General features: G+C 46.1%; 1 protein-coding gene across 1 annotated transcript in view; it reads right to left on the bottom strand.

Moving 5' to 3' along the window:
* Positions 1-19,825, bottom strand: part of LOC309839538 (steryl-sulfatase-like) — a gene marked incomplete at its 5' end in the record, with an annotated part of 86,722 nt that overhangs the window by 21,040 nt on the left and 45,857 nt on the right. The window contains 2 exons of the mRNA XM_082681314.1: positions 1,842-2,001; positions 14,960-15,097. Of these exons, the coding sequence (XP_082537440.1) occupies positions 1,842-2,001; positions 14,960-15,097 (298 nt within the window). The remainder of the gene's footprint in view (positions 1-1,841; positions 2,002-14,959; positions 15,098-19,825) is intronic.

Raw genomic sequence — 19,825 nt, 5'->3', positions numbered from 1 at the left:
AGCCCTCACAGTGATGATTCTCTGAGCCCAGATGGACGTGAAACGTGTAAGTGGAAACAACTCTACTTCCCTACCTGTTACCTCTCAATATGGCGGGTGAAACAAAAATGGCAAGTATGCATGCATCCCTACTCTGCACTTGACATGCTCTAGTGCTTGCCATCCTGTGCAAGTGTGAACCCATTTGCAGGAGAAGAAATCAGGGCCCAGGAACTTCAATGCTTCAGCAGCAGTGAAGCCACAGCAGCATAGCTCCGGGAATCTCTGCTCTTCTCTGAAGCACCAGCTACCCTGAGACGGTGTGGTCCAGAGACCCACAGGGATGCCTGAGACCTACGAGGAGGTCTATGAGCTCAAACTGTCTTTGCAGTAATTCAAAATGTTATTTGCCTTTTGTACCCCCACTCTTTCATGAGCTCATGGTGGGTTTCCCCAGTGGCTCCATTATCACTCTGTCAGCCGATGCACTGTGTGCTTGGGCCCTCTTGCATTTAAAAACTTTTATTTCCAGGTTTAATTGCTCATATGACAAACGCTGATAGATACCGCCCACAGAAACACAACGTCTTTGGGCTCCTGGATCTGGGAAGAGTGTACAAGAATCTCGAGGCCACAAAGTTTGAGAAGGGCTGAAGTCTACAATTCTGCCTTTCCCATCTGTGTGTGTGTGTGTGTGTGTGTGTGCGTGCGTGCACTTTGAGAGGAACGTATACCTAATGCAGAAATTTGAAATAAAAGAAGAGTGAACCAAGGTTGCACACAATGGGAGGTGAGCAAACCTCTCCGTGGACTCAGCTCTGGCTGAGCTGTTGTTTTCGTTGGTTCCAGTTTCGCTCTGGTTTCCAGTTTCCTCTTGGTTCTGTCGGCAGCTGAATTTGAACAAGATTTGCAGCCCGTGTGCCTGCCGTCACCCTGGATTGCCACCCAACTAACGAAAGCAATGAATCAGTGTGCCTCACTTAGAACTCTTCAGATTGGTAATAACACTTAAGGAGAAACCACTGGCGATGCCGTCGGAAGATGTATTTAAATGTAAGAGAAAGACATTTCATTTAGAACTCGCTAAATGAAGACGTGCTGGGAAAAAAGGGGCCTGACTAGGCACCCAACTGCCTTTCTCGCTGCTGCAGCAAAGAGCTGGTGAACAGGGCCAGGAGAAGTGTGGGATGAAACAAGGGAGGTTAGAGGGCATCTGCCCAGCTGCCCTTCTGCAAGCCGATGATGGGCACAGATGAGAGAGAGAGAGAGAGAGAGAGAGAGAGAGAGAGAGAGAGAGAGAGAGAGGAGAGAGAGGGAGGGGGAGAGGTTCCACGGAATGCCAAAAGAGGGAGGCTCAGTTAAAGACCGTCCATCCCATAGGATTCCCCTGGTGGCACAGTGGATAAGACTCCATGCTCTCAATGCAGGGGACCCGGGTTCAATCCCGCTCAGGGAACTAGATCCCACATGCTGCAACTAAGAGTTCACATGCCACAACTAAGGAGCCCGTCTGCCACAACTAAGGAGCCCACGTGCTACAACTTAGGAGCCAGCGAGCCCCAACTAAGGAGCCCGTCTGCTGCAACTAAGACCTGGTGCAACCAAATAAATGAATAAATAAACAAATATTAAAAAAACAAAAAGACTGTCCATCCCCTTCGGGCTTTGGACTTTATTTCCCACTGGGATAACAGGGTGGACAGAGCGGTGTTTACATTGCTGGACTCACCAGTAAGTCCCATAACTGGGCGTGGATAAAGGGTCCAGCCGGAAGTAGCATATGCCACCGTGCAGGCGAATCGGAACACCCTTGCCCACAAAATCCGAAGGCGACTGCCCCGAGCACCTGGGAGTCACAGTACCTGTCTTCCGGCAGAGGGGACCCCGCAAGTTTGGCCACTGTCGGGAAGATGTCCATATTGCTTGTTGGCTCATCGATCTCCAGCCCAGCCTGGATCACCCCTGGCCATCGGAGGATGCCTGGAACCCGGATGCCTCCTTCCCAGTTGTTGGCTTTTCCCCCTAAAATGCCGAAGGAGAGGCATCAAGGAGATTTATACGTCTTTCCAACACGTACCTCAATGCACTCTTCAATGCTTAATGTGGGGTGGCCGATTTGGAAGAACCTAGTGATTTAATGACATGGATTCAATGAGAATTTCACAAGCAATACTGTATCTCTTGTGGTGAAGAATATATATCGGGTTGGCCAAGAATTTCGTTCGGGTTTTTCCATAAAATGTTACGGAAGAACCCAAACAAACTTCTTGGCCAACCCGATATATATATATATGTCATGGTCTCTACATGCATGACACACGGCCAGCATTGCCTGGTGGACACAAGTGCTGACTCTCATCAGGGAGACTCAAATCTCGCAGCAACAAAGACTTCTAACAATGTTTCTGGAGACATGGGGTTCAAATTCCACTTCTACTTTTTACCGCTGGTAGGAGGCAAAATAATCGTACCCCCAAATGTCCACCTGCAACCCCTGGAATCTGGGGATATGGTACCTTATCCGACAGAAGGAGAGATTATTCTGGATCATGTGAGTGGGTCGAATACAATCACGAGGCTCTTTATAAGGGAAAGAGGGAAGCAGGAAAACTGGCATCAGAGCAGCTGAGGCTGTAGTCAGAGAGACTGGAAGATGCTACGTCACTGGCTCTGAACAGAGAGAAAGGTGCCCCAAGCCAAGGCATGCAGGTGGCCTCGCTCCCCGAGAGCCTTCATAAAGGAACACAGCTCTGCTGACACCTTGATTTTAGCCCACGTGGACCCATTTTGGACATCGGACCTGCAGAACTGTAAGATCATCCATTTGTGTTGTATTGAGCCACCAAACTAGTGGTGAATTCTCGCAGCAGCCCTAGGCAACGAAAACACCAGCTCTGTGCCCTTGGGACATAGATCCACCGCTGTGCCACACGTTCCAGACGTGTAAGATGTGAGTATTTCACGGGATTATGATCCCCAGCCTGAGAGACAGGAGACCACTGACCATAGCTGTTTTCATCATTGTTATTATTTTATTACTGGCATAGCTCTTACTGTTTCGTTGGGAAAACGAGCTTTGCATGTATGAGGCAATTCGAAAATAACTAAATAGAGCATGAAAGGGGTATCAGGAGGGGCTGGAGGGGTGAGCTGGGAGTGGGTCACAATGTCAACAGAAGATGCTCCCCAGGGTCTCTCACTAATGGTCCTTGGGGAAGGGAGACAGCAGCACAGCGGCCTGGGGCTCAAAGAGGCCAGAAATGCTGGATCCCTCCAGCAGGGAACCCGTGGATGGATGGAGAAACAGACACGCTGCTTCCCCAGGAGTAGTTCCCCATGACTTTGTAACAAGCTGTGCATAACTCTGATTGCAGCCCAACAAAAAGCACAGAGGATGCCTCTTCCCTGGGAACACGGGCCCTGAGGCAACAGACTTTGAGTTGGTTTGCGAAGGAGAAATAGGGTTAGCAGAGAAGGACAGGGGATTGCAAGGGAGATACAGGGAAAACAGGTGAAGGAGAGTGGATTCTTTCTGAAAATGTCTGAACAGAGAAAAGAGCATGGTCTAAATTTAAAATTCGGTCGAGTAATTGTCAAGTGCACACATTTATCATCCTGGTGGCACTCGGCCGCGCTAGGAAGCCACAGGCAGACGACGGCTGAGTTAAGCTCTCCAGGACGGTGCAGAGAAAACTGTTCTACCATTCACTCCGAGACTCTTGTTAGGAACAGCTGTCTCTAAACCACGCTTCTATATTTTTGTCTTTGCACGTGCTGCCACCCGGCAGGTCAAATGCCTTTGAACGGCAAGAGCATATGCTTGTCATTCTTTTGCTTGACGTGGGCACAGAGTTTTCTGCAATACGCTATTTGTCATTTTTTTTGTCCTCTTGGGCATCTCCCCGCCTGATAACACTGGTTCCCTGGATTGATGGGAATCGCAAGGAAGCACGTGACGAATCTAATTCACACTAAAGTCTTTCTCATCCAAGATGCTATAGTTTACACCCTCCTCGATGTATTCAGTCCAGGGACTAAAACCCCACCAATTATAGATGGGAGATGTGACAAAACCGCCCAGGTCCTATCACACTATCATCCACCTGTTATTGGGGCAAGAATAAAACAGCAGCCGTCTGCTCACGTCACTGCTTGAAGGTAAAGAACTGAAGAACACCCTTAAGTTAACGGACCCGGGTTCAGAAGCTAAAGGTGACTATTTAAGCAAGACATCAAACGGCTAAATCATCTGAGCCAGGGGGTGGCACGTGTTTCCTTTGAAAAGCCAGGGAGTAACGATTTTAGGTGGTTTGGGTGGCTTGCCCAACTCCTCAGAAGCAGGAGGGCCAGACACCAGCAAATCAACATGGCTGTGTTTCGGGGAAACTTGACCTACAAGATCAGGCAGCAGGCTGGATCTGGCCCAAATGCCATAGTTTACTGAGCCCTGCTCTTTTTCTTTCTTTCTTTTTTTTTTTATTGGAGTATAGTTGATTTACAATGCTGTGTTAGTTTCTGCTGTACAGCAAAGTGAATCTGTTATACATATACATATATCCACTCTTTTTTAGATTCTTTTCCCGCATAGGTCATTACAGAGTATTGAGTAGAGCCCCTGTGCTCTACAGTAGGTCCTTATTAGTCATCTATTTTATATATAGTAGTGTGTGTGTGTCAATCCCAATCTCCCAATTTACCCCCTGCCCTTCCCCCCTGGGAACCGTAAGTTTCTTTCCTACATCTGTGACTCTATTTCTGTTATGTAGATAAGTTCATTTGTAGCCCTTTTTTAAATTTTTTGATTGATAGATTCCACATATGGAGCCCTGCTCTTAAAGTTACCGAATATAGATTTGGGGAGTAGGGTGCGTGCATCAGCCCTGACCCTACTCCGTAATATGAACTCCTTCAGTGTTATTAGGGGGGAAATGTCACCGTGACTTCCACTGATGATTTATTTTTTCACTTAATTGGACTCCTTCATATCTTCTGCAAGAACGGAAAACTAAAGAGTCTCTCCTTCGGCCTGAACTGTAAAGTAACCACATCCTGGCTCTGGCCCACCCTGCCAATACCACTCCTTAGTGGAGCTGAGTCTCACCTAAGTGCCCCAGCAAACAACGCATCCTATCCCACCTTCTGCAAAGTTCTGTTGCTGCTTTCTCTGCCAGGATTTTCCTCCAACCCCCAATCATTTCTGTAAACCCTCGAAAGCCTGCATAAGACGCTCTTCCTATTTAATCAAGGCTTCTATAACCACTACCACATGTAATGTCTTCCTACTCTCCATTTCCTGGGCATTTTTCAAGGTTCTCGTTTATGGGATGTGTGACAATCAATGTGATCCCATCTCATCGTCCCAGCGGGACCAAGAGTACTTGAGAAGAAACTCTAATCGACTGTTGAATCAACTGCGGTCCACAGCGTAATACCTTCCAAATAGAGAAGGTCCAATATATGCAGTGAATGAACGAAAGAATGGATGAATTGATGCAGAGTATTCCTGGGGGGAAAAAAAAAGAGAACCTTACAGATGGGAGTGGTTATAAACTCCTGTTTCCAACCTCTTTTGGTCCCTTAACTTTGCTAGGCTTTTTCATTTCCCTAACCTGTTGCATTCCAAAAGTTCTCTCCTCCAGAGTCTTACCCAACAAGCTCATCTTCTTAGTCTCACTGTGCATTCCATCCAGGAAAATGAGCTCGATTAGCACGAAATACATCAATGCCCTGCCCTCCCAGACCTCAGTTTATCCACTGATGTCACATCCCCAACCATGTGCCCCTCCAGGCAACCTTGGCCTCCGTCACCCACAGACCACATCACTCCCACCTGCTCTGTCTCAAAAGTGAGTGATCCAAACACTCTATTATCTAACCACAAACCTCTGCCTTCCAATACAGCTTTCTCAACCTTGGGCCCAAACTCTGCAATATCGAACCCTGTCGTACCACGGTCACACGTTTTGTCAAATAAAACCCAATGCAGTCATCTCGTCGAGGACTGCGATCATTCAGTAGTTCAGTTTTCTACTAAGTGGACAGTCCCAATTGTTCCAAATGACACTTCAATTTTTGGGACGTTTGCTAACTTTATCCTATGTGGTCCCGATGACCAGCTCAGATCATGCAATATACCATTTCCATCACATTGTTGCCAAAAGACTGGATCCCAGAGAACCTCTGACACATGTTCATGCCTTCCCAGTACGATACCAGCCCTCAATGAAAATATCTATCTGTTCTCTGTAAATCGAGATCTTCTCAACATCTGGTTAAAGTGACCAAATGGGGTCCCTTCCTGTTCCTGGAATCCAGGGTTCCCCACCTGCAGGTGGCATGTCAACCCTCCCCCAGAATACTACTTGTCACCCCCATGCCCTGCCCTACCCCGCCTTCAGTAGGTAACTCTGTTTCCTTCTGCAGAGAGGAAACAGAAGGCTTCATTTGGGAACACCTTCAAATTCCAGCCACTATCCCTTCTCATTGCACCAGCATCTGCTCTCCGCATTCCCTAACAGACTAGACAAGGTCCCTCCTCCTGGCAAAGATCAATCCTCCTACATGTTGGGTCTCATTTCCCACCGTCTTCTCAGAAATCTGACATTATCAGGTGTCCCCTGTACCTTCACGATCCGTCTACTGAAGCTGACTTGAGAGAATGAAATACACTCCAACCTTCCCCATGACAAAGAACCCCTTTCACAGCCCGTCTCCCTGCACAGACACATTTCTGAAAAGAATCTGAGAAACGGCTCACCTTCCGGCCCCCTTCTATCCAGCCAGCCTCTGCCCCTAGCTCTGCACCGAAAATACTCATGGGAACATCACGTGTATAATATACACAATGGCTCCTTGGGGTCTACATCCTACTTGACTGTTTCTCAGCGTCCACTTCTACGAACCATATTCTTCCCTGGACCTTCCCTTCCCCCCCAGTTTTCTTCTTATTTCCCTGTCACTCTCTCCGTATCTCCTTTGTTGGATCATCAGCTCCCGTATCACCTTTTATGTTCGGCTTGGTCCCTGACCCTCTTCTCTTCTTACACTAAAGGATCCCATACACCAACCCAATATAGGTCTCTGCCCAGGAGTCCTAATTCCTAAAGGGAACCTCTGTCTAGCGAATCACACCAGTCAAACACGGAAGAGACAGCTTTGACGTCCTCCCCTCCCTCAAACCCAATATCTAATCAATCACCAATACCAATGGGTTTACCGATACAAGCACGTTGATTCACTGCCCGCTTCATTGAGTTAAACCACTGATCCTTCAAACCTAAGCTCAAGTGGTTTTTCATTTACATATTCACTCAAAACTAATTTCTTACAATATGTCAGACCCTATTCTAGCTTCTAAGCATACAGATGTGAGTAGAATACGTCTGGATCGTAGTTCTTGCACTCTGGCAGGCAACAGTATTCCTTGCCCTCACTAAGGGCACTGAGGACACACTTTGCATGTACTGACTTCTTAGTCATCTCAACAGTCTTCTACGATGTTCCTATAATAACAATCCTATTATTCAAATTCTAAAGACAAGGGAACCAAGTCGCTGCCTGGGAGTCCTAATGCCTCAAAGTACTTCTATCTACCCAACCACACCAGCCAAAAACATGAGACATCTTATGTTACCCCTCAACTCATCCTTATTCTCACTTCTTTACCCTTTCCTTAGAGTGGATTTGGGTGATATTCTTGACCTCCAATTTTAACTACTACCCAAATGGCAATAACTATATATGTATACACACACACACACACACACACACACACACATATATACAAATATATATAAACACACAATATATATACACACATTTCTATCTATCTACCTATGTCTGTTCATCTATCTCTATCTATCTATCTATCTATCTATCTATCTATCTATCTATCTATCTATCTATCTAGGTAGCTATCTATCTACCTACCTATGTCTATCCATCCATCCATCCATGCATCATATCTATCTATCCCTATCTATCTATCTATCCATCCCTATCTGCCTGTCTATCTATCTACTTCATTCTATCAGACATACTAACGTGGATGTAGGGTACCTTTCATCAGCTACATCGCCCAGTATCCCTGGTTGACACCTTCATCTCTTATAGCAACCTTGAGCTGCTTTTTTGTTCCCTGTAAAGCATCTCACTCCTGCCTGGAATGAACTCTCCACCTCTCCTCTCCCAGCCAACACTCCCAAGCATCAGCCTGCAAAAGGTCCATGTCTCCTGGGAAGTTCTCTGAATTCCCAGGTTGGGGAACAACGTCTAATCGTCCCTTCTCAGAGCTTCCTTTCTACTTTGTTATTCTGAAACCATCTCCTTAGATGTCCATCTCAACCAAAGAATATGAGCTACTAGAGGCTGGGGACCCTGTATTCGCTGTCATCATGTCCTAGAAGCCAGCCCCGAGCCTGGCATCCTATGGGGGCTCAGTATATGCGTGCTTCTCAGTGGAATTTAACTGAAGGAATGAACTGCTAGGTGAGGATAACACGTGAGCTTCTTTCAAAGAGGAAAAGCCTGGGGAAGCCTGGGGGATGCCTCCTGGCACACAAGTCCTGATACCAGCAAGACCAGCCAGCTTTGCCCTCTCTTGGGGAGCTGATGAAAATGTTTGCTAAAATCTGAAGAATGAACCTGAACGTAACCACCCCCTAATAAACTAGCAGAGCCTCTTGCTGTTTTTTTTTTTTTTTTTCTCCAACAAAAGCACCCGTTGCTCTGAGAGCCGTGGGACTGCCTGAGGCAAAGAGCCGCCAAACTCAGTGACTGTAAGAAGGAACTCCTAAGCCACATGGACTCCAGCCAATCACTGGCTTTTGGAACCTGCACTGCAAGGAAAACTGCGGTGCCTTTCTTGCGGGCATCAGGGAATTCGGAGAGCATTTCTCTGCCCGTGGAGAAAGTCTACGTTCATGAACACTCAGGGAAATACGATTTTCAGCCCTCACACCCAACCAATGCTTCTGCAGAAGCCATCTATAGAGTTAATTTATCCACTCCATTGACACTTATTACTTGCCTTTACGCAGAGTAAAAGGGAGGCAGGGGGTTGAGGGGGGAGCCTCCTGCTGGGTGACCTTGACTTGGGAGAGGAATGAAAAGGAAGCCAGAGCTAGGAGTATGATGTTCTCATCCGAGACTTCGGGGAATTTTCAGCTGTGAGGAAGAGGAAGGAAACTCTAAACGCTAAGAAAATCTTAGGGAAGTTATTCTGGTCCCAGCTAAGGGAGGATATGTTAGGGAAAAGGTGAAAATAAGTTTACAAATATTACATGCTAGGGAGGGTGTGGAGAAAAGGGAACCCTCCTACACTGTTGGTGAGAATGTACTTTGGTGCAGCCACTATGGAGAACAGTCTGGAGGTTCCTTAGAAAACTAAAAATAGAGCTACCATATGATCCAGCAATCCCACTCCTGGGCCTATATCCAGACAAAACTGTAATTCAAAAAGATACATGCACCCCAATGTTCATAGCAGTACTATTTACAATAGCCAAGACATGGAATATAACCTAATGTCCATCGACAGGTGAATGATAAAAGAAAATGTGATATATATGTATAATGAAATAGTACTCAGCCATAAAAAAGAATAAAATAATGCCATTTGCAGCAACATGCGTGGACCTAAAGATTATCATACTAAGTGAAACCAGACAGAGGAAGACAAATACCATATGATATCACTTATATATGGAATTTAAAACATGACACAAATGAACTTATCCGTGAAACAGAAACAGACTCACAGATATAGAAAACAAACTTATGGTTACCAAAGGGGAAAGTGGAGGAGGGATAAATTAGGAGTTTGGGATTAACAGACACACACTACTTTACATAAAATAGATAAACAGGGCTTCCCTGGTGGCGCACTGGTTAAGAATCTGCCTGCCAATGCAGGGGACATGGGTTCGAGCCCTGATCTGGGAAGATCCCAAATGCCGCGGAGCAACTGGGCCTGTGCACCACAACTACTGAGCCTGCGCTCTAGAGCCCATGAGCCACAACTTCTGAGCCCACATGCCACAACTGCTGGAGCCCGTGCTCTGCAACAAGAGGAGCCACCACAATGAGAAGCCCGCGCACCGCAATGAAGAGTAGCCCCTGCTCACCGCAACTAGAGAAAGCCCGCGCGCAGCAATGAAGACCCAATGCAGCCAAAAATAAATAAATAAAATAAATCAATTTTTTTTAAAAGTTAAATAGATAATCAACAAGGTCCTACTGTATAGCACAGGGAACTATACTCAATATTTTGTAATAACCTGTAAGGGAAAAGAATCTGAAAAAAATAGATATATGTGTGTGTATAAATGAATCACTTTGCTGTACATCTGAAACAAACACAACATTGTAAGTCAACTATATTTCAATTAGAAAAAAAAGAGAGAGAGAAAAAACTAGTAGTGTCACTATCGCCTCAACCCCACAAAATTAAATTAATTTTTTGAAATGCAGACTACAGCAGAATCTAATGTTCCTCTGATTAAAAGGGATTAGCTGTTGAACTCTGTGTCGTGATTTAATCACAGCCATTCTACCAAGGTGGTCCGTAGATTTCATTAGTGAAACAGACTGAGGAATACGGAGGGATCACTGAGCTCAAATAGTATAGTTTTTTTTTTTAGGGGAAGGCTGAATAATGACCCCCAAAGATGTCCATGTTGGAATCCTTGGAACCTTTGAATTGTACCTTGTTTTCTGAAAAAGGGACTTTGTAGATATGATTACATGACTGATGGTGTGATGGGGAGATTATCGTGGATTATCTCGGGGGGCCCTAAGGGATAGTAGGAGTGCCCTTAGTAGAGTGAGGCAGGATGGGATGTGACTAGAGAAGAGAAGGCCATGTGAGGAAGGATAGATCTTTTGGAGCAGTTCTGATGAAGACTGCAAGTCAGGATTGTTCTGAAAGGATGCTCTTTTGATCAGTGAGCTCAAACGGTGTGATTTCTCTGTGTTTGCATAAATCGTAGGAGTGCATGCAAGCTCACAGCTTTAGAAAACAAGGTGTCTTGACACTGAGAAGTCTTTGGTCATTCCCCATAGCTAGAAGGAAACCGCATCTTTTTTTTTTTTTTTTTTTTTTGAGCATCATACCGTTAACAATGTTTCACTGTGAACTTGATTTCAACTAAACTTGACAAAGGGATAATGCTTTGCGATAGAGTGGTGGCTGAGATATTAATACAGTGTCAGACACCGATGGTAGTTCTAGCATTCAAACAAAGTATGTCTAACACATTCAATATGTTTCTTAAAAAAACAAAAAAAACAGGGAGCAGCTGTGAGCCTGCTCTTCAGATTGTACGAGAAGCCCAATTCCAAGGCATCCTTCAGACCCTGGACACTCTCTTTCTGACTCATCCTCACCATCCACTTAGGTCTCTGAAGAGTCAGCCATCGACACAAAATGCCAGTACATCTCCTTCTTTTCAACACCAGGCTCCCTCAGATTCATCGCTGGTGGTCATCTGGTCATCTGTCCCCGAACCAAAGCTCCGTCACACCATATATGTGACTTTCTTAAATAACGTATTACTTGCTGACCACATCTATTACTGTGACTGATGTACACGTCTCGGCAGCAGCCACTAAGCAACTTTGGAACCTAACAGACCTTCACCGGGGGAATGAATGGACGGGGGAGCCAGTGCATGAAATGCAGTCTGGGACTCCATCTCGAGAGACGCTATCATATATAAAATAACATAAAAACAACTCTCCGCACACAGTCCATAACTAAAGGAAATACGACGAAAGCACCTCATCTTACTCTACAGGAATACATACTTTCACTTCTCGCTCCTCGAAAATAAGACTGAATAGAGGAGGGCTGGCTGAAAGAGTGGGTTAATCCTGTTCCGAGTAGAGACACCTGCTCGGTCATTTCACCCGTGTTGAGTATCAGTCGTGTGTCCTGCACTGGGGAGGGAACGATGACAAGCAAAGGAAGTGGTATGAACATCCAGCGAGGTTGTCCAGACCCGCACTGAACAGGAATCCTTCCCTCCTGGGTTCCAGGTAACCGAAGGTGTAAACAAAGGTCCCGGGGCCCCCCAGTGCTCAGAATTTGAAAGGACTCAGATGTGCATGTCGAGGATGTAAATAGAAGTATAAGGTTTCACAGGCTACGTGCTGCCATTGGGATGGGTGACAGACTGCCTTTTCGCTGTCTGTTTGGTTCAGGACTGGTGTGATCTGGTGTTACCCAATTCCTGCCAGTTTGCAGAGTAAGCCATGTGCTTCTCTCCTCATCCCAGCTATACTGAGGAGGGTATGTGGTTGGGAGAGTGGAAAGAGCTCGAGGTAGAAGGATAAGAGCTCAAGCACACCCTGGCTACCTCCTTCCCAGCCTGGTCTCCTTTGGGAACATTTCTTGGGCCCTGTTGGCCGAGTGAGGCTCTCCTTGCCGTATGCACCACAGGCATCTTGTGCCAAGAATGTCGACACCCTTGTTAAATCGCATGGGCCTCCTTAGGCTTCCTCCCACCACCCCCAACCCAACCACCCATGCAAACAACTAACCACCCAACCAACCAGCCACTGACCCAACCAACCATCCAACCATCTACCCAACCAACCACCCACCCAACCATCCACCCACCCAAACAACCATCCACTCACCTACCCACCCAACTGACCACCCACCCAATCAACCACCCAACCATCCACCCACCCACCCAACCAACCAGCCATTTACCCAACCAACCATCCACCCAACCAACCAGCCACCCACCTACCCACCCAACTGACCACCCACCCAATCAACCACCCAACCATCCACCCACCCACCCAACCAACCAGCCATTTACCCAACCAACCCCACCCAACCAACCATCCACCCACCTACCCACCCAACTGACCACCCACCCAATCAACCACCCAACCGACCACCCACCCAAAAAACCATCCACCCACCTACCCACCCACCCAACCACCCACCCACCCAACCACCCACCCAACCAACCAGCCATTTACCCAGCCAACCACCCAACCATCCACCCACTCAACCAACCACCCACCCAACCAACCAGCCATTTACCCAACCAACCATCCACCCAACCAACCAGCCACCCACCTACCCACCCAACCGACCAACCACCCAATCAACCACCCAACCAACCACCCACCCACCCAACCACCCACCCAACCAACCAGCCAGCCATCTACCCAACCAACCATCCAACCATCCACCCACCCAACCATCCACCCACCCAACCATCCACCCACTCAACCACCCACCCACCCACCCACCCACCCATCCACCCAACCAGCCATTTACCCAACCAACCATCCACCCAACCAACCAGCCACCCACCTACCCACCCAACCAACCAACCACCCAATCAACCACCCAACCATCCACCCACTCAACCAACCACCCACCCAACCAACCATCTACCCAACCAACCATCCAACCAGCCACCCAACCAACCAGCCACCCACCTACCCAACCCGTTGACCATGGGCTCCTTTAGGGCAGGGACCGTATTGTTGCCTCTAACCCAGTGCCAGATACACAGTTCAATCAGGGTTTGGTAAACTAATGGATGAAAGCACTCCATAGATTAGCATTTCATATCTTTGTAGGTAAACTCTGATTTCCTGAGTCCCTGGGAATCTGTGAAACAACCATGTGAGAGAATAATGAAAGGGCAATAAAGCACCTCATGGCTTTAGGGAGCAAAATTCAATGCGCTTCCCTATGTGTCACGCATCTTGCTTTATTCAGCAGCCCCTACTGTCTGGGACACCTTGCTTTGCCTTTTGCATGGTCACTTCTAATCATCCTCCCCCATGTTACATCCAACCCACACCCACTGCAGATTCGGGTGGTGTCCTAACCCTTAGCACGGATATGCCCTTTGAGGTATCTCACCTAAGTCTTTGTGAAATGGGCCACATGTTATTATACCCAGGTATCTATGTCTCATATTCGCAGACTGTATGTTGTATAAGCAACTTGGGGTCAGCAGATGGGTCTTATCTAATATCCCCAATGACAGGTAGCCTGATCCATCTTGGTGGTGGCTTAGCTAATGCTCTGTCAGGAAGGAAGCATCAGCCCACAATGCTGTAGCATATGGAGATAGGCAGAATAATGACCTCCCAAAGATGTCCGCATCCTCATCCCCGGACACTGTGACTAGGTTACCTTCCATGACAAGAGGGACTCTGCAGATGTGATTAAGGGTCTAGAAATAGGAAAAATTACTCTGGATTACGTGGGCAAGACTGACATAATCACAAGGGTCCTTAAAATTGCAGGCAAGAAAGTCAGAGTAAGTGAAAGAGATGGAATTATGGAAGCAGAGGTCAGAGAGAGAGAGAGAGAGGAAGGTTTGAAGACACTGCATTGGTGGCTTTAAAGGTGGAAGAAAGGGTCCACGAGCCAAGGAGAGTGACCACCTCCAGAAGCTGGAGAAGGCAAGGAAATGGATTCTCCCCTGGAGCCTCCAGAAAGATGCAGTCCTGCTACCATCTTGATTTTAGACCAGTGAGACCCATTTCAAACTTCTGATGCCCAAATACAAGTTAATAGCTTTTTATTGTTGCTGTAACAAATCAACACAAACTTCCAGGCTTAAAGCAATTGTAGTTGTAGAGGTCATGGGGGGAGGGTGTAAGGGGTCTTGTTTGAACCAACTACACTATGGGGCCAACTACACTATGAACCAACTACTATGGGGCTGAATTTAGATTTAGGGGGAAAACACCCTCATTTTAATGTCTGGACACAGAATGCGTGCTTTTAAGTTCCGGGGGGACCATAGCGGAAATGGTCACTTTGGCCATGTGAGTTTTCAATGCCTGTGACCCCATAAAGCCCTGTATGTTTCAAGTGGCAGAAGAATAGCACCACAGCTCCAAGGTCCAGGAGAAGGTGATGAGGGGGTAAGCGGCGGGGGGCAGGCAGAGCACAGAGCTGACACCGTGCCATTTCTCACCTGCACAGATTGCTCACCTTTATAGATTCCGTTACTGCCTCCGTGACCTTCCCCTTTGACAGTCACCTCCTCTACATGTGCTCCTTGGTCCGAGGAGAAGTAGACCAGGGTGTTATTAGCCAGTTTCAACTCATCTAGAACATCCAAGATTTGTCCTGAAGGGGAGAAAACACTCAGTGTTAAAATAGTGCAATCTTTACAAAAGAAAGGGAGGTGATTCGCCCTCATCGACCTGTCTGTTAATTTCTCATGGTGAGAAGGAGATGGTCTTACACACTGAGCTCTCCTGTGCTGATCCCAACAGGGGATGCAGCAGAATCAGAAGGAGCACAGTGGCCGGGCTCTTGGCAGAGACAATGAGAAGATGCAGTCAGTGAATTAAGTATCATCTACAAGCATCATTTGAACGTCTAGGCATCACGGGGTGACCCTGTAGGGAGACCTGATAAAGGATTCTAGAGGAATCAGGCTCACAGATCATGAGCCCCTTGGAGGAAGATGCCGGAAGAGAGAAGCCAAATTGCTGCAATCACCAGCTGGCCTGAGGCTATAAAGAAGTCTACTGGTTTTCCTTATTGGCTGGAAAAAACTAAATCATCACTGTTCCTCTTATACAAACAAACATTTCTAAAACTATTTTATGATGAATGACCTTTTTCATACTTACCATAGATACCCAGGTCTAAAACTGTCCATCATGAAGATAAATATTCCTCACACTTTCCTTTTTCTTTTCCTCACCTTCTTTCCCCATACTTCCCATTGTATACTAACCCCCATAGAGCAACCCTTCAAAATAATAATGATACCATGGTCAACAATGAGAGTAATGGGTACCATTTGTTGAACACTCTGCCTGCAGAGGACTTTATTCCATGTTCTCTTGATTACATCATACCGAACCCTACGAGTAAAGAGCATTGGCTCCATTGCACAGCTGAGGGCAACAGTGCTCCAAAAAGATACATGACCTGTTCAAAGTCACACCGTTAGGAAGTGAGAGACCCAGAAAGGAAGAGTTAAGTCTGACTGCAAAACCCAAACTCTCAAACCCTGCAGAGTTAAGTGGATGAACTCCGTGAAAATCACAGAGGAGTAAAAAAAAAAAAAAAAAAAAAGACATGAAGGAAAAAAAGTTAGAGTTAGATCCTGAAACACCCATGGATGACATGATAATGATGGCTGCTGTCTTCAAATTAATCCAGGAAGAAGGGAAGTGAGTACAGAGCGTGGATTAATAAAATCAGGCGTGACTTCATTAATTGTTAAATGTGGATCCAGGGCATATGGCAGTTCACTGCACTTTTCTCTCTGCTTCTATGGATGCCTCAAATTTTCCATAAGAATAAACAAAACAAAACAAAACAGAAGCCAGCTGAAGACTGAGGAATGGGCTGAAACACGGACTCTCTGATTAGGAAGCTACCACCTGCTCTCAGATCAGAAGAAAATGATGGTCAGACCAGAGGTATATAATTTACAATTTTCACGAAGATTGCTACATTCACATGCTGCCAATTTAATTTAGTCCATGCATGCAGCTACTGTTTGAGGTATTAAAGGGTCTGACTCGGTTTTTTGATGTTTGACAGATAAGAGCTTTTAAGTCTCACCTCTGCCTCTTCCACTTGTGCCCAACAAGCTAATAAGAAAGCCTGGGGGCTCCCTCCCCCAGTGCCCATGGAAGGTTCAAACTATGCCAGCTCCTACCTCCATGTGGGAACCCACATCCAAGCCCCAGCTCCTACCCACCATGAAAGCTGGATCTGCCTCCTTTCCCATCTCCCTCAAGCCATCTTCAGACCAGCCTAGGCGCTGTCCTGCTTTCCCCAGAAAGCCTCATTATATGTGAGATACAACCTTTTCCACATCCTCTTGGGGTGGCTATAGCATCACTCGTCTCGACAGGGGACCATCTCTTCACTGTAGGTAACCACACACCTGGAATTCTAAAAGGACACCAGGCATCCTTTGCAGCAGAAATAATAACTGGATATGGGTAATCCTATCCATCAGGTAGGTCACGCCCTCCGCGGAGACAGGCCCTGCACTCCAGGGTTGCACCTTCACCAACTTGGTCCAGAAAAGGGGTATAAGGCCACAGAGACAACCCTCCACGGAGGTGGCAGAGATGATTTCTGATGTGAAAGCAAGACCCCAGTCATCTGTTACCAGACACATTCTTGTTATTTGATTGCAGTGCCACAGGCTAGAGTACATTTAATCTTTTTTCAGTGTTTTAACTCATATAATAAACATTCCTAGAAGCCACACCATATACCTATATGTCATCCTCAGGACCAAAAATAATATGCACGGGGCCATTTTAGTGATTTGTCACCCATGATAAATCATCGTCAGCCGGACATTTATCGTGCTGTGATTTGGTTCAGCTAAGCAAACCACGTGTGCACTCGGGCTTGGGGGAGTTTGACTCTGACACTAATTTAAGGCTTATCACTTTGAAAATGGTAATTAGTTTAATGAGTTCACAGAGGAAGAAGCAACAAGGCGATGTAACCCCCACTTAACACTTTTTTTCTTTTTGCGGTACGCGGGCCTCTCACTGCTGTGGCCTCTCCCGTTGCGGAGCACAGGCTCCGGACGCGCAGGCTCAGCGGCCATGGCTCACGGGCCCAGCCGCTCCGCGGCATGTGGGATCTTCCCGGACCGGGGCATGAACCCGTGTCCCCTGCATCGGTTGAGAGTGGACTCTCAACCACTGCACCACCAGGGAAGTCCGCCCCCCCACTTAACGCTTTGAAGGAAAAATGCCCCTTTTGGTGCATATAGTAATTTCTAAATAAAATAACACAGATTAGGCAGAGAGCAGAGCATTCAGGGTTTTACTTCCTTGTGTTTTAATTGCTATTTTGCAAAAGGGCATACAACCACGCACCTCCATTTCAAATGAAATTCACCTTTCATATATTACATAGAAGTATCTTAGCATGAAGAAAATGCCGTGAAGAAATGCCTTTTTAAAAAATATGGCTTCCGTGATAACTTCTATGGACACAATGTAAATATTTAGAGCACGTTTATTTACCATTGCCAAAACCTTGGAAGCAAGCAAGGTGTCCTTCAGCAGGTGAACGAATAAACTAACTGTGGTCCATCCAGACAGTGCGATATTATTCAGTGATACAAAGAAATGAGCTACCAAGCCATGAAGAGACATGGAAGAACCTGAAATGCATAGGGCTAAGTGAAAGAAGCCCATCTGAAGGGGCTACATACTGCATGATTCAACTCTATGACATGCTGGAAAAGGCAAAACTAGGCAGACAGTAAACAGATCAGTGCTTGTCAGAGGTTGGAGGGGAGGGAGGGAAGAAGAGGCAGAGCACAGAGGATTTTTAGGGCAGGGAAAGTATTATGTACGATGCTGTAATCATTACGCATTTGTCCCGACCCACAGGAGGCGCAATTCCAATGGTGAACTCTAATGTAAACCATGTAATTTAATTGATAATAATGTATCAATATTGGCTCATCAAATGCAACACATGTACCCCGCTAATACAAGAGATAACATGGCAAATTGTGTGCAGAAGAAATGAATATAGGAAAGCTCTCTGTACTTTCTACTCTGTTTTTCTATAAACCTAAAACTGCTAAAAAAAAAAGTCTACTGGGAATTTCCTAGCGGTCCAGTGGTTAGGAGACTGCACTTTCACTGCTGAGGGCCCGGGTTCGGTCCCTGGTCGGGGAACTAAGATACTGCAAGCCACACGACACGGCCAAAAAATTAAAAAAAAATTTTTTTTTAGTTTTTAAAAAAAGAAGCATTATTAAAATAAATACATATTAAAAAATAGTCCAGTAATTTTTAAAAGATGCCTTTCAAGTGCACTGTTGCCTCCTAGACTTCCTCATCCATGCACTCAACACGTGTTTGCAAAAGTCTAGTAAACACAGGCTAGAGACCGGGGCACGCAGAGGGTCATGGACAGCGTTTGTTCCCAAAGCCTCCTGGTGACCCTTGCCTTTGCTCAAGCCAGCTACATCTCCTAGGTACAGATTCCCCTCTAGGCTATTTTCATATTCAGACGAAGCTGCAGCTGCATTTATGACACAGACTCCTTCTACGAAAATATATCTTGCATCCTTCCCCATTTTCACACTCCTCCCTAGATATTTCCTCCAAATTCCAAGACTTCCAATGACCATGATACTTGCTGCATGATACATGATATTTTCTTTGTCCCCATCAATTTTTCTGATTCATTGCCTAGAGTGATAACTTTATCCGTTTCATCAAAATCACTGCACACCACTGGGCTGGGATTAATACGAGAGACTCTAGCTGAGGCCACCATGCGTTTACACACAGAAAACCATCAGATTTCTGACTTCCTTTTAGTTCTTTTTTCTCCTGCAAGAGGCACCCTTGTACCTAATAACTATTTGGGTCTTATGCCAGCATCTCATTCAGAAAGCCCGGGGCCCATTAACCATTAAATTTTTCATGATATTGATCCTATCAAGTTCTAACATATTTCTCTTCTAAAAATTGTGCCCAGAAATCTCCTGTGGGAACAAATACTGCTGGATGATTCTTGCTTTCAGACCCATACATTGGAAGTCAGAGGTCCACAAATATTATCTTTCAGAAGGTTCTCCAGGTATAATGATACCAATTTACGTAGGATGATAGTTTTGAATTACCGATGGTGGGCTGCAGGATAGCTTATAAATGAAACGCTTTATTTCCAAAGCTTTCTCACATTCTTCCTGGAACGAAACAAATACAGGAAACAAGCCATTTCGAGAAGAGCACTTTGTTATTTAACCAGAGACAATAAGAGCTAGCACACTGGAAAAGATGAGAACTTGTCATTCTAAAGGAGAAAACTTGGTGCTGTGAAAATCGGGGTCCT

This window comes from Grampus griseus (assembly GCF_964374135.1).
Source record: "Grampus griseus genome assembly, chromosome: X".
Taxonomy (NCBI): domain Eukaryota; kingdom Metazoa; phylum Chordata; class Mammalia; order Artiodactyla; family Delphinidae; genus Grampus; species Grampus griseus.
This window is presented reverse-complemented; position numbering and strand designations above follow the sequence as displayed.